This window comes from Stigmatopora argus, chromosome 9, assembly GCF_051989625.1.
Source record: "Stigmatopora argus isolate UIUO_Sarg chromosome 9, RoL_Sarg_1.0, whole genome shotgun sequence".
NCBI lineage: Eukaryota > Metazoa > Chordata > Actinopteri > Syngnathiformes > Syngnathidae > Stigmatopora > Stigmatopora argus.
This window is the reverse complement of record NC_135395.1, coordinates 13,787,867-13,802,176: the sequence shown is the minus strand read 5'-3', so window position 1 is coordinate 13,802,176 and position 14,310 is coordinate 13,787,867. Positions and strand designations below refer to the sequence as shown.

Here is a 14,310-nt window from a genome sequence, read left to right as displayed (position 1 = left end):
AACGAAAATATTTCACATCCTCTTATGTAAATATTTCATGTCTTCATATTTCCAATATTAGCTGGAACAATCTTTCAAGGAGACACTAAGCAGGATGTGTCAACGTTAGCATGTCGCTGAGCTAAATGCCATAATTCAATTGATTGCCAAGCGCAATAACATCACCCGCTGATCTTTTAATAATATGGTGATATAACTCCCCTCTTTTCACTTCATTATATTGCCTTTTCAATATGCTAATGTGGATCAGCACACACTGAGTCGGTGCCGTACAAAGCCAAGGCTCCATACAATATTCCAGTGGGACTTCTGAATGCTATTTTAGATTGTAATGAGATGCCCTTTAACCTTTGGATTCAAGCGGAAGCCTCTCTAGAATAAATTAGCAGCCACTCAATTCTGGCAAACTCTTGCGGTGTGCCAGCCTTGTCACTGTCTAATCCTCTGGGTCATGACTGACTGTCTCTTTCTTTTCAGGCTTTTCCATACTGCAGGCCATTATGGAGGCGGCAGTGGCCAACAATTGGCAGGTGACCGCTCGCTCCGTCAGCAGCACCACGGCTGCAGCGGAGTTCAAACGCATCATCGAGGAGATGGACAGGAGGCAGGAAAAACGCTTTGTGATTGATTGTGAGGTGGGCAGGATCAACACCATATTAGAGCAGGTAAGCTTTCATCACAGTCACTGCGGGTTACATATTACTGAACACCCACAAGCTAGTGGTATAATTGCTTTGAAAATTAAATTTCAAAAATGACTCACATTTTAAAAGGATGCCAACTTCTGTTGCTGGGTAAAGAGGTCAAATTCAAACGAATAATTTACAGGATTGGGCGAGCGTGGTTAACAACAGTGACAGATTTGAATGAATAAGAAAAAAATGAGTACATGTAATAAGCCTTTAAAAATGGCTTGCCCTGTCAGTTTTAGGATTCTGTGTCTGTGCTGACTGTCAATCAACTACCAGAACTTTCTAGCGCTGAATATTGCAAAATCAGTATAAAGTCCCTAATATTTTGATATATCATTAAATATGCTCTACTTTGTTTATTTATTTATTTTACTTGAACAGTGTGTAGAGCAAAGGGGAGAGGAAAAGTTTGTGAGACTTTGTAAAGCTTGCGATAAAATTCCTCATAGCTTCATTGCTCAAAAGAAATCTATTTGAGCCCTCCCATGTATTTAATTGTTTTGTGCCATTATTATCACATTCAGCAGCAGCAGCAGTTAAGTAATCCTTTCAGAAAGCTTTAAACAGCACAATATAAAAGTACAAAATGTTGTAGGACATACCTTATTGATGTATGGATCATTTTCTTTTGTTTAGGCTCGCCCTTATGTAGACTAATCTTCATAGTCGTTGCAGCAGACAGCCTGCAAACAAATCAGAAGTTGCTGTTATTTTCTTCCGATTTTCATGAAATTCAAAAAATTGCTAATTAAGAACATTGACTTTTTAGTTGATTTGTGCTTTGAGATCATCCTTTCGTTCCCCCAAGTGTGAGACTGTAAATGTAACCAATGGATACCCAAGTGACTGGGTCACACAGCAGTAAGCCTGCATGGCAGGTTTTTAAGCTGTATGAGAGCTTAAAGTTGAAAGTGTGACGCTATTTCTGAAGGACCATAAATGACATTTGATCCTTTTCTTAGGAAAAAAAAATCATTAATCCCTTTTATCCACTAGTCCTGAGAGTAATAGAAACACAATCTTGTATCACACCATCATGTCCCTGCGAGCTTGCTATTGTTGCCTCCACTTTTAGGGAAATTATCTTAACAATTTTTCATGTGTTTATTAATATTCATTTGAATATTGATGTCTCTTTGCGATGCCAAATTCCCTCAATGACTTTATCTTCACTCGTGTAATGCATGAGGCTCATTTCAAGACAGGTTGGTCTTCTTGTCAATAGATGTATTATGCATTTTTAACCATTGCATTAATACCAATACTGGCACAGACTGATGAATATTTTTTCATAAGGGATATTTTTGATATACACTATTAAATTTTCAAATTTTTCCACCTGACCAGCTCTGTACACCATTGTGGATCAACATTGTTTTTCCCTCACAAGGAGAAATAACATTTCAATAACTTTCCTAACAGCAAGGACTCTAATTTTGCACATTTTTATCAGTGATAACCTCAACATTAAAGTTTTTTTTGGTCCAGGCTTAATTGAAATAATCCATCAGTGGGGATGAGCCACCAGCATTGAACAGAAGCTGTTGGATTTCTCCCCGCTGCATGTCCCCTATTGAGACACCTAAGTGTACACATTAAAACAAGAACTGTCAGTCTGCTATGTGGGCAATGGCTCCCAATGGGATACTAACCCATACCTTTGCATAAACTTGCTTCTGCCTGCTGTTGTAGCTGAAGCAATAAAATGATTGACCTTACTAAAGGACAAATGAATCACCAAAATCAGGACCAAATATAACTGACAAACTTAGATAACGACTGTACAGGCAATCCGTCAAGTATCATTTTGAATTATGGAACAGTGTTAAACATCAAAATGTTATTCACTCGTATGTTTATTTTCAAAACACATTGAATATCTCAGAAGGTCTGAATCAAAACAAAATTTTAGCTGTGAAATCTCAGCTGATAAGGCACAATTTAGTTTTTGAAAATAACATTTCAACCTTTAAGTTGGGGAGGCTTTGAGGAGGCTATGCACGCCATTATTATTTTATCGGTTAAGAATCCCTTTGTCTTTATCACCAGTAGAACCTTTGCCATCACTGCATTGCAGAGAAATTAATGCAATGGCTGTCCTTTCTAAGTCATCAGATATTTTATATTGCACACATGTTAGAGCATCTGCTGTTTTGATGGGAATGATACTTCCTGAAAATGAATAGGTGTCATTATATGTCTAGTATTCAACCATATATAAACCTATGACTAATCTGAAGCATCTATTACATTGCTCACATATAGCCTCCTATCTGTTATGTGTCTTGCTGGCCCACTTCCCTCATGGGATTTCTTCGCTGGAGTTTGCTCAAAGGCAACAGCCTGCTCATCGCCAGTGTAAAGACAAGCAGACGAGAGGGAGAAACAAATAAATAAATAAATAAATTTAAATGAAGCGTCTGGGACAGGCCCAGGGCGCACAAGCTGTTCAAAGACTGGAAGGGAATGAGCTCATGCTGCCAAAGCTGCATTTTCATACAGAAAGTGAGAAGGATTCATTGGGAAAAAAAACACATTTTGGGAGGTGTGTCTGGGGATTTGTTCCAACATCCTTTATCCTGCCTACAGAGGCATAAAGTGTGGTCATAATGCTTCCCCACTGAGACCGTTAGCTGTCCTCTCTAAACAAAAATACAAACCCTTGCAATTCATACTAATATATATATATGTATATATCTATATATATATATATATATATATATATATATATATATATATATATATATATATATATATATATATATATATATATGTATATATACACATATTTATGTATATATACATACATATATATATACATATTTATGTATACATATATATATGCATATACATACACACATTTATACACACACACAAACATATATACACATACATATATACATGCATATACATATATATATAGGTATATATATACACACATATATATATATACATATATATAGGTATATATACACAGGTATATATATACATATATACCTATATATACCTGTATATATATGTTTATATATATATATATACATACATATATATTTATATATTTAAATATATGTATATATATTTATATATAGATAGATATATAGATATATTTATATATATATATATATATATATATATATATATATATATATATATATATATATATATATATCAGAATATAAAAGACAAGCTGACTTCATGAGCTGCCCAAGATCCTGGCAATATTTTGCTGACAATTTATGCATGCAACAAGGACCCAGTGTTGTGACATCAACGTCTTCAAAGTGAAGCATGTTTTCTGCTTATGGCAGGTAGCAAAATCACTGTGATCGTTTTCAGTAAGAGAGGAAAAGGACACCTTGCTGTTTCAAAAGCCTTACATAAAAAGCTAGCGCTCATGAGGGTGTCTCATTATTTCCATTGCCTTGAGGTATCAAGTCTCAAATTGATCTCATATCTCAGCAATGACAATCTGCTGAATATGAATCAGGTGTTTGGAAATGGGTAGCAATTAGAGTGCTGCCAACACATGACAGACATATTGCAAGACTGTATTGTGCATTAACTCATGGGCATATTGCATGTCCTAATACCAAGCTCAGAGCATGTCGTAATTCATTTAACAACATTACATAATACATAATAAATATTAATAAAAAAAGGCACCACCATTAATAGTCAAAAAAATAAATCCAAGCAGATTACATCTCGTAAACAGGAATTATTTAGCGGGATTCCAAATGTATTACATGAGTCGGTTGAATTGAACTGTCAGTTTCTTTCAAGCTCGGAAGTGGTGGGGCAATCTTATCTATCGCTAGCAGCCAAATGGATACCTTGTTACTGACATATATTTGTATATTTGTTATTTTTGAAACATCTATTCCCTTTTAATCATCAGAATTACTTAAGAAATTTTATTTACTCTGTGCCTATTGAATAAACTAATACTTCCGTCCCCCTTCATTTTAATTGTAAAAACTTCTACTTCATTTCAATGCACCTACACATGTTCAAGCTATTCCTTTGAATCGCAATCAACACTCAAATTAGCAATGAATTACGCTTCAATGTCAGGCCTCACGAGACTATTGTCTCAGTAGCTCCTTTTCCATTTGCCTGTATGAGTTGTTTAGAAACTGTAGGCATCATTATCAGCCGCTTCTTGTCTGGTAGCACAGACAATACTAGAAAGGTCAAAGCTGGAGGAGAGTGTGAAGTGTAGCCCTACATTTAGAGCGCTCTGTGTGCTTGGCAGACTACATGAGGGTGAAGTCAAAGTCATCATATAGTTGTCTGTCTTGTTTGGGAAAATATCCGGGTTAGAAACGAGACACCTCTCAAGGATCAATTTTCATGACACTATGAAAATTAGAAATTGTGTTATACAACAATAGACCCACCACCTTCCCCCTTGTTCCCATACCACTGTGAAAAAGGCAATAATTGGTTAGCAGGTTTATGTTTGGAGGAACATTAGATTAAAAGCAAAGGGACTCGATTCGGGAAACCTGGTGATGGCATCAATTGGATTTAAATTAGCTTTACCCTTCGGAGAGCTCCAATTTTAAAGGGAAATAGGATCAAAATTGTATTTGGTTTTCTACAGCGGCGATGACAATTGCATGTGTACTCAGGGATTGAAGGTTGATTTCTCCGCCCTGATAATAAAATGAAGTCAATGTGCAAATGAAAGCACAAAGAGATTCATTTTCTCATTGACTCCATCAACAGATAGTTATCATTCCCTGCAGTGGCTGAGTTCTGAGGTTTTTTTTTTTTCCACAGACAGTCAGCAGTGTCTTTCATTAAATGAGTTGACAGGATGGAAAGCTGGCTGTGCTCCATGCCTAGGTTGCCGCGTGCCACTACTGCCAGCCTGAGAGTGAGCTGCAGGGGTGGGGCTTTTGGCTAGTCTGCTCCAGGGCAGGTGTGACGAGGCTTTCAGCCAAAGTCAAGGTTAGGGCAATAAAGTGCAGGATGCAAGCAAAAATGGAACATTTATACTGGAAAAGGGGATGTCATTGTAAAAAAAGACATTAGACGCACCCTGATGGATTCTGATAGCTCGTCTGTCTGACATCCTGCGGTGCTTTTAGTTTAAAGCTTCAATGATGGGGAAGCTGTCACAGAACACTGACCCTCCCAACGGCTTGACAGTGAACAAGTGCTCACCCCACTTTCACTGTTCTCTGGGTAACCAAAACTTTAAGTTGTGGGTGGACAGGTTGTAAAATGAGAAGCAGTTTGTTAACTTTATGGAAGTACTCTATTGAAATTGTAACAACTTTTAAAAGACTTGTTTTGTGTCATATTAACAGTAGCAAAGTGAAGAAGATCTTTTATAACTCTGAATGCAAGGAGTATGTACTGTAAGGGTCACAGGATTTAATGATTTGGGGGGCTTTAGAATAACATTTGTTTGGGCAGTTTTTCCATTTACAAGGCAATGAAAAGTCAAAACTAACCCTTGGGTCTTCAAGACTTTGATGGCATGCAAACAGAACATGACTGAAGAATGCATCCACACTATAGCTTTAGATGAGTTATAAAAGCCTGCGTTATGACCCCCAAGTAGTAAAAGGCAAACAAATATAATACTTTATATTAACCAACGCACATGTAAATGATGGGAAGACTTGAGCATGACGGGATCAGAAACAAAATCTAAGTCAATAATATTATAAAACATTATCGGTGCTTTTATATACTGCCGGTTGCTGGCTGGGAGAGCAACCCTTGTGGGGATTGGCCAAATAAAGGGTTAATAATTATAAAGACTTAAGTTTCAGTGCCTGTAAATAGTAAACTTCAAAGACAAATATGTCTTATTTTGACACTGTTGTAAAAGTCCTATACAGTGTGTGTGCGTGCGTGCGTGCGTGCGTGCGTGCGTGCGTGCGTGCGTACATACATACATATATACATATATATATATATATACACATATACATATATATATATACATATACATATATATATATATACATATACATATATATATATACATATACATATATATATATATACATATATATATACATATATATATATATATATATATATATATATATATATATATATATATATATATTGTGTGTGTGTTTGTGTGTTCTATGCAATATTATCAAAACCACATGAAGCGTCACTGTCAAACTGATCAACACAATAATTATCAGTGGGAGGAAAATCTATGGTTAAAAGCAGCATGATTGGAAGTAGAGTGATGGAAAGGCGTCGAATAACACTATTTTCAGACAGGCTGCGTGGGTTGAAACACGCTTTTATGCTGTAAAGGTGTGATATTTTCAAAGCCGAGCGAGATTCTCAGTATAGCTCAGGGTCTAACTGTAAATTGCTTTAAATATGCCATTTTCTTCACTTCTAGGCCTCTTTTTGTCCCGCAATGGCGCCTGCACATCGACTTCAAAGTGGGCAGAACAAATGTTCTGTGTGGTTCTTTCTTATTATCAGTACCACCTTAATTAAATTTCAGTTATTTCTCCTTTCTTCCAAATCTGTAGAAGACTATTGCCGCATTTACGTTTTGTCAAACAACTTCCAGTGTGTATTGTACGCCTGATATTTTTCATGTCATGGACAGTTGACTATATTGATGTTCTCCTGTAGGTTGTGGCCTTGGGGAAGAACAGCCGTGGCTACCACTACGTTCTGTCCAATCTTGTAAGTAGTAATTGAGACGCTGCAGGGCATGAAACCTGCCTTTTGCTAGATGCAGACAAAAAGGTTCCTTCATGGCACGCACCCAATGCACATTAAACTTTTGCATTTAATGGTTTACGCTTTATCCACTCTCTTATCAGTACCAATATGGCCATAAGACAATATAGTGAAAGTCCTAATAAATGTGAATGCGCCATATAACCTGATAGGCAATTGAAAATTATAGTAAACATTTTGAATTGCTTGTGCATGAGAGCTTCTTACATCCAGCCCACTTAGTCAAGTTAGGGAAAGCTTAATTTACAAAAGTTTGGGTGATCCTTCTCTACTTTTTTCCCTTAGTGAGCTTGATGTGAAGTACACACATCCAATTCTTCAAAAATCAGTACCAATTATGGCAGCAGGAAGGCTGATTAGATTCTGTTGTTTTAAACATAGTACATAAAAAAATATATATATTAATATATATATACACATATATCGAAATTATTAAACATCTGAAAAAACCCATTAATTTAGAGGTCTGCTGGAATAGCTTATCTAACTTCAATTCTTCAAGTTTTGCCTCAAAGTTTATATTACTGTGTTAGGGAAAATCTATCTCTCTGATAATTTGAGGGCAGACAGCAATCCATGAATTTTCTACCGCTTATCTGTGGTCGGGTCACGGAGACAGCAGTTTCAGGAAGAAAGCCCAGACTTCCCTCTGCCTAGCAACTTCATCCAGCTCCTCCAGGGGGACCCCAAGGAGTTCCCAGGACAGCCTTGAGACAACGTGTCCTGGGCCTTCTCCTAGTGGCACGTGCCTAGAACGCTTCACCAGGGTGGGCGTTCAGGATGCATCTAATCACAGGCCGGAGCCACCTCATCTGGCTCCTCTCCCTATAGATGAGTGGCGGCTCTACTATGAGCAACTCCTGGATGACGGAGCTTTCACTTTTATCTCTGAGGGAGAGACCGTACACCCTGTGAAGGCAACTCGTTTCAGCCGCTTTTAGAGGAAAACAGCAATGATATAAAGGCCACTACTTCCAGAAGAAAAATAATCATCCTACCGAGCCAGCACCAATTGTCACAGTATGCCGTATCGACCCAGATGCAAGCGTTTAAATGTATTTTGTCAAGGGCGATATGGCCTGACACCTTCTTTTGACTGGCTCCAAGTCCAAATCAGCTAAGACCAATCAGAAACTCCATAACAGAGTAGCAGAAAATATGTGTCACAATCATTTTGGTTTCCAAGAAAGTGTGTACACAATCAAATCTATTTTTCTGCAATATACTGGCAGTGCTGTGCATGCCATTTTAAGATGCAACAACTGGAAGTACAAGTCAATAAATAGCGCCTAAAATTCACCAAAAATGAAGTATTTTCACTTTCAAATGTTGACATTCTAGCCACTTAAAAATAAAGTAAAGTTCTAGTGCCTTTTTGATATTGGGTAATTAAATACACAATGAAGACAAATAATTTTGAAATTATTAAACATCTGAAAAAATCCATTAACTTAGAAGCCTCCTGGAATAGCTTATCTAACTTCAATTCTTCAAGTTGTGCCCCAAAGTTTATAGGGAAACGTTCAGTATAATATCAAACACATGTTGCATTCACCTTGCCTACAGCATGAGTTTTTTTTAAAAATAAAATGCACCTTACATACTGCCAAAATAACTAATATTTTCCTAGTGTTTTGCCTCATGCCTTATTCAAAAATGAATTTAAAAAATAAAAGAAACACAACCTCCACAAGACTCTGCCAACACTCTTTCAACTTTGTCCTATCTCAGGGATTTTCTAATGTAAGTTTGGACAAAGTCTTCGCCGGAGGAGCCAACATTTCAGGGTTTCAGATAGTCAACCCTGAGAACCCCATTGTGCAGCAGTTTATGCAACGCTGGGAGCGGCTAGATGAAAGAGAATTCCCAGAAGCCCGGAATGCTCCTCTGAAGGTACTTTGATTAGAAGGCCTTTCACTGTGCATGCAAAGTAAGATGATCGCTCCCTTCTGAAGTTAAGATCCCCCGCCCCTATCCTCTGTTTCCCTTTGTCATTATTGTGTTCTTCTGCTCTTTACTTTCTCCACTCTGTAACCCCAACAATCAATATATTGATAAGCTGCGCGAGGCAAGGTTATATTGTAGCTTCAATTTACATCTAATTAAACAATGAGCAAAAAAACTAAATGGATTTTGAATGGCATTTAATTAGATTTTGTCATGCTGTAGTGGTCCAAAAAAAACATGTTTCCCAACCCGTCGGTGGTGAAAAGGTCAGGCTAAGTTAAGAGGGACGCGCATGGGGAATAAGATCCTATATTGATGTGCCAGCCTCATCCTAATTATGCAGTAAAAGTTTTGAAAGTGATTCTGACCAAAGAAACTAAAAGATCTAATCAAATCAGTTTAATGACATTATTGAGATAAATGGATTTATGTAGTCCTTTTGGTCTTTAAGAGTATTCAGTCTGGACAACTGATTAATCAGTCTTGAAAGATGAGTCTCCAGTGGGATAAACAGTGAGGTGGGATTCAAACCAGCAACCGATTACTTTTAATAACCTCTGTTAGTTGTCACTATAGAACAATAACAAAAGCATTATGTGAAGGGGATTACGTCGTCGATAGAACTAAAGCACTCTTTATCCTACATATATTTCTACCTATCCTTTCTTTGATTTCAGTACACTTCAGCACTCACGCACGATGCTGTCCTAGTGATAGCAGAGGCCTTCCGGTACCTGCGACGCCAACGTGTGGACGTCTCACGCCGTGGCAGTGCCGGCGACTGTCTTGCCAATCCCGCGGTACCTTGGAGCCAAGGCATCGATATTGAGAGAGCTCTCAAAACGGTATGGGCTTGGGGATGAGAGGAAGACACCGATGTCGGGCTAGAGGTGCAAGCAACAAAGTGGAGGGAAGGCTGAAAGAAGTAAAGCAGAGATTGCATGATGAAGATAGAAAGTGATGGAGAGAAGGAACGCAAACGCGAAGCTGCTCTGCTGCCGTTGCCTCCCGATATCTTTGAGCAGAGCTCACTCATTACCATAAAACTACATATTTTATTAAAATGAATCCAGTTCATCATTTGATTAACAGACTGTGCACACTCCAGTGGCTCCAAGGACATGAGCTATGTAATACCAGTTATATATGCAAAGTGATCTCTGTGTGTCTGTGTGTGTGTGCGTGCAACATGACAGGTCCAAGTGCGGGGGATGACAGGCAACATCCAGTTTGACAATTATGGCCGTCGAACCAACTACACCATAGATGTGTATGAGATGAAAATAGGTGGGCCAAGGAAGGTAAGAACATAGGCTGTTAACTTTCCAAACAGCCTGATGAGAAAATGTGTGACTAAGGTGGAAAGATCTTAGCGCAGAAAAGATGATTAAAAATATGTACGCACATTTAGTTATAAAAAAATTCTTTTAAAAACTCAGTTTCATTCATATTAACCATATGGCTCCCCGCTGCTGGGAGGATTTATGCCTACGGTATATTACTTAAAATATACAAAGGTTCTATTTCCATCCTTTGCATAATTTTCTGAGATTGTCGAGACATTTACCATCTAAATATAACAAAATTAGGTTTCTGAGATAATTCATATAGTATTTATATTGAATATTTTGGACCCACTGGCCAAAAATGTGCATTAGGGAGTCAATGGGTCAGGCAATAAATAGATAATACCATCAGCTTTCTGGATTGTATAGGTTAACTTGAATACTGACTTTTCTAGCACAATTGTTAATTTGGCTAAATTAGGCGAAACTCCCTTACTAAAGGGACCCTTTGCGACAAGGCTAGTGCTCATGTTAATTGTGTTTAGGTTAGCACATTTTTTGTTGTTCCTACAAACCAAGCACTGGCTTCAGGGAATAAAAATTGGTGCTTAGCAAGCCTCAATTCCTTGCTGGGTTATTATACAAGTGCCAGCAGAGCACCAACTTCATTGGGAGACGTGGGCATCGTTATGAAGCAGAGGCGGAGGGGAGTGAGTGTGAGTGGCCGTCAAATGGCAGAAATTGATGATTTGAGCAGGAGCACAGAAGAGGCGCTTGAATCCTACTTTACTTGCAGCCACCATTCGATATTATTACTTGGTGTCACAAACTCTAAGATATGTTGATCTGGGGTGGCTTCTTTTCTACATGTTCCCATTTGGTCATGGCGACATTTTATCCACAAACAAGCAAACATGCGGCATCCGGGATGCTGCAATGATGAAGTGTGAAAAACATGAGAAAGCACACAAAACACCTTGCATTCGCCTGTTATCCGACCACTAATAGTGTTCCATTGCGAGACATGCAATAGTACACTCGTGTCGTGGGATCATGCGGGTTTGCTTTCTGAACCTCTTCTGGAATAATTAACATTCAAATAAGGAATTCTTCTAGCTTGTCTTTAAAATGCTAAATCTCAGTGTTGCATTCAAATTATAGCACATAATGACCTCTGGCTTTATTTCATAACCTCACCCAGTTCCAAGAGACAGCTGTGATTTTCTCATGAGTGAGTGTGTTTGGGTCCTATATGACACATACAATACACCGGCGGCCTTTGGGGCCTATAAAGCTCACTCTTCAATTAGCATCACGCTACCCTTACAGCCAAAAAGGCAGCCAAGAGGGGAATCTGGTGCAGGGGTTTGAAAGTGTGCGTGTGTGGAGGGTGACAGGGTGAGTGTGAGGCAACGAGGGAATAGAAGACAAGCTGGGCAGCAGTATGTCAAGAGCGGGAGGCCGAGTCTGCCCAGCAGCAGTGAGAGGAGGAGGCCTGCAAGCTGTGACTGTCACGAGTGATGTATGGAGTTGATGTGTCCCCGCCACTCAGGGTGAAATCAGGACTTTGCCTCTGGAGGAGAACTCCATGATAGGACTCTCATCCCATGAGCACGCAGACATAACAGAGAAACATTGATGTTTCTCCAATTGTGGAAAGATTGCAATACATTCTCAACCTCGTCAGCAAACGTTTAAAATTCTAGCGCCTCCACTCAGCGTGCAAACATTTTTCCCTTACTTTTAACACCTGCCTGGCCCAAATATTTAAAGATCTGACGGCTGAAAAAAAATGGAGGCCAGATGTGACTAGGGAAATCGGAGCCAGTAACAGTTAGAAAACTGGCAGCAACATATGCAAGGCGTTTCATCGTGAGCCAGAGCAGCCATTATTTCAGATGGGCAAACAAACACTTGACATCGGTGTGAGTTAAGCATCTGTACAGCAGAATGCCGCGGCAAGAAACTGTAGAGCCACTGGAATGATATGCTGAATTATTAAGTATGTATACAGTTCGCAGGCCCCAATATCAATTATTTACCGGAAAAATCTAAGAGGGTAAAGGTGTGAGGGATATAAGTTGTCTTCCTGGTGCATTAAAGCAATTAAAATGTCGCACTGCATATAAAAAAGAGGAGGGATTGAAAAATCAATTGCATATTCTCGTGTATGTGATAATTAGCCTTTGAGAAAAGAAAGACATTTGTGCCTATGTCTAGATTACTGCACCACTCAAATTTTAACATTCTTCTCAGTTGTTTCTATTATCATGTATCGAAGGCATTATTTCCAATGTTATTTCCTTTATGTCCTAAAACAGGCGCCATGTGCATTCATTTACATTTTTTCTTAAAGTTTTCCATGGATCATAGTGAGTTCATGTTTATACATTTTAAACAGATGGAAAGAAATCTGTTTCATATTCAAATGTTTACATAATGAGTTGTTATGTATTATATTAGAAGCATTGTTAGGGAACAGAAATGAAAACTAAAATACTATTGAAATTACCATATACTCTTTAGAAAATAAGCAATTTGATGATGTGATATAACCAACAGTCATTTTTGAACTTAACACATTCAAATGCAAATAATACACTGTAAAAAGTATGGTCCTATTTGTGATGTTAATTCAAGATTTTAAATAGACAACTCAAAGCCTTAAGTTCTGTTAGCTTACTTATTTTAAGTAGATTTGACTCATTTAAACTCATCATTTAATCCTGTGAACTTGATTAAATTAGTTCAAATTAGGTACTTGCTTAATAATGTTTGCGGGGCATACCTAATTTTAAGTTCCGCTAACATTTTTTTTCTAAACAACACATTGCTTTCTGGTCTATACATTCACAACTCTTACCCTGTTTACAAAAAAATTAAAAATTAGACTGTCCTATACCCAAAAGTGTTAAAGTTGCACACAACTGCATACAAAAAGCACCATTAGACTGTAGTGTCTGTTTACAATCAGGTAGGTTTTTTTTTATTGATGCAACACGAATATCCTGCTATGGGAGTATACCTCTGAGAGACTTGCCATCATTCAAAAATATTCCAATCTATGTTTGTATGTACAGACAGTATGTATTGCTGCCTTTTCACGTTATTTTGTTGTCCGTTTAGTGCAGCAGTCTTTTATCACAACAGCACTAAACATTGTTCTCTCTTTTCAGATCGGGTATTGGAACGAGTTCACACGCTTTGTAAATATTATGGACGCGCAGGTCACCAATGACTCCTCAGTGGAAAACCGAACGATTGTGGTCACTACTATTATGGTACACTTTCCAAATTGTTTGAAATGTTTCACATATTCTGCCACTCAAGGTCATGGTGTTGATTGCCAATGAGTGAGACATTCTGTCCTGGGCGGGTAGAACCACATCTTTTTTGTGTTGCTTTCCATCCACTCATTACATGTTGAAACAGTCAACCCGTGGTGGGGGAGTGTTTCAACTGTATCCGTGTGGGTGTCAAAGCATTTTGATTTTCCATACTTCAGTGGCCTGTTGTAGCAGTGACATCACAATAATGGTAAAATAATAATGGTTGACTCCATCAGTTACATACGTAAGTAAACCTGTCTGTCCTCATCAAGTAAATGTTCAATGACACTTGGGATCGACTGGCCGAAGGAATGACTT

The 14,310-nt window shown here is 38.1% G+C and overlaps 1 protein-coding gene and 1 long non-coding RNA gene across 8 annotated transcripts in view; one reads left to right on the top strand and one right to left on the bottom strand.

Annotated features, from left to right (window-relative positions):
• Positions 1-14,310, bottom strand: part of LOC144082969 (uncharacterized) — a 100,319-nt gene that overhangs the window by 29,695 nt on the left and 56,314 nt on the right. For both annotated transcript variants that reach the window (XR_013303422.1, XR_013303423.1), the window contains exon 6: positions 1,295-1,375. This is a non-coding gene — a long non-coding RNA (uncharacterized LOC144082969). The remainder of the gene's footprint in view (positions 1-1,294; positions 1,376-14,310) is intronic.
• The window catches only part of gria3b (glutamate receptor, ionotropic, AMPA 3b), a 71,329-nt gene that overhangs the window by 37,995 nt on the left and 19,024 nt on the right, over positions 1-14,310 (top strand). For all 6 annotated transcript variants that reach the window (XR_013303421.1, XM_077610478.1, XM_077610477.1 and 3 more), the window contains exons 4-9: positions 478-665; positions 7,320-7,373; positions 9,162-9,323; positions 10,055-10,222; positions 10,574-10,678; positions 13,840-13,944. Coding sequence is in view for 5 of the 6 variants with exons in the window: in XM_077610478.1 (XP_077466604.1) it covers positions 478-665; positions 7,320-7,373; positions 9,162-9,323; positions 10,055-10,222; positions 10,574-10,678; positions 13,840-13,944 (782 nt within the window). In the remaining variant the exon portion in view is untranslated. The remainder of the gene's footprint in view (positions 1-477; positions 666-7,319; positions 7,374-9,161; positions 9,324-10,054; positions 10,223-10,573; positions 10,679-13,839; positions 13,945-14,310) is intronic.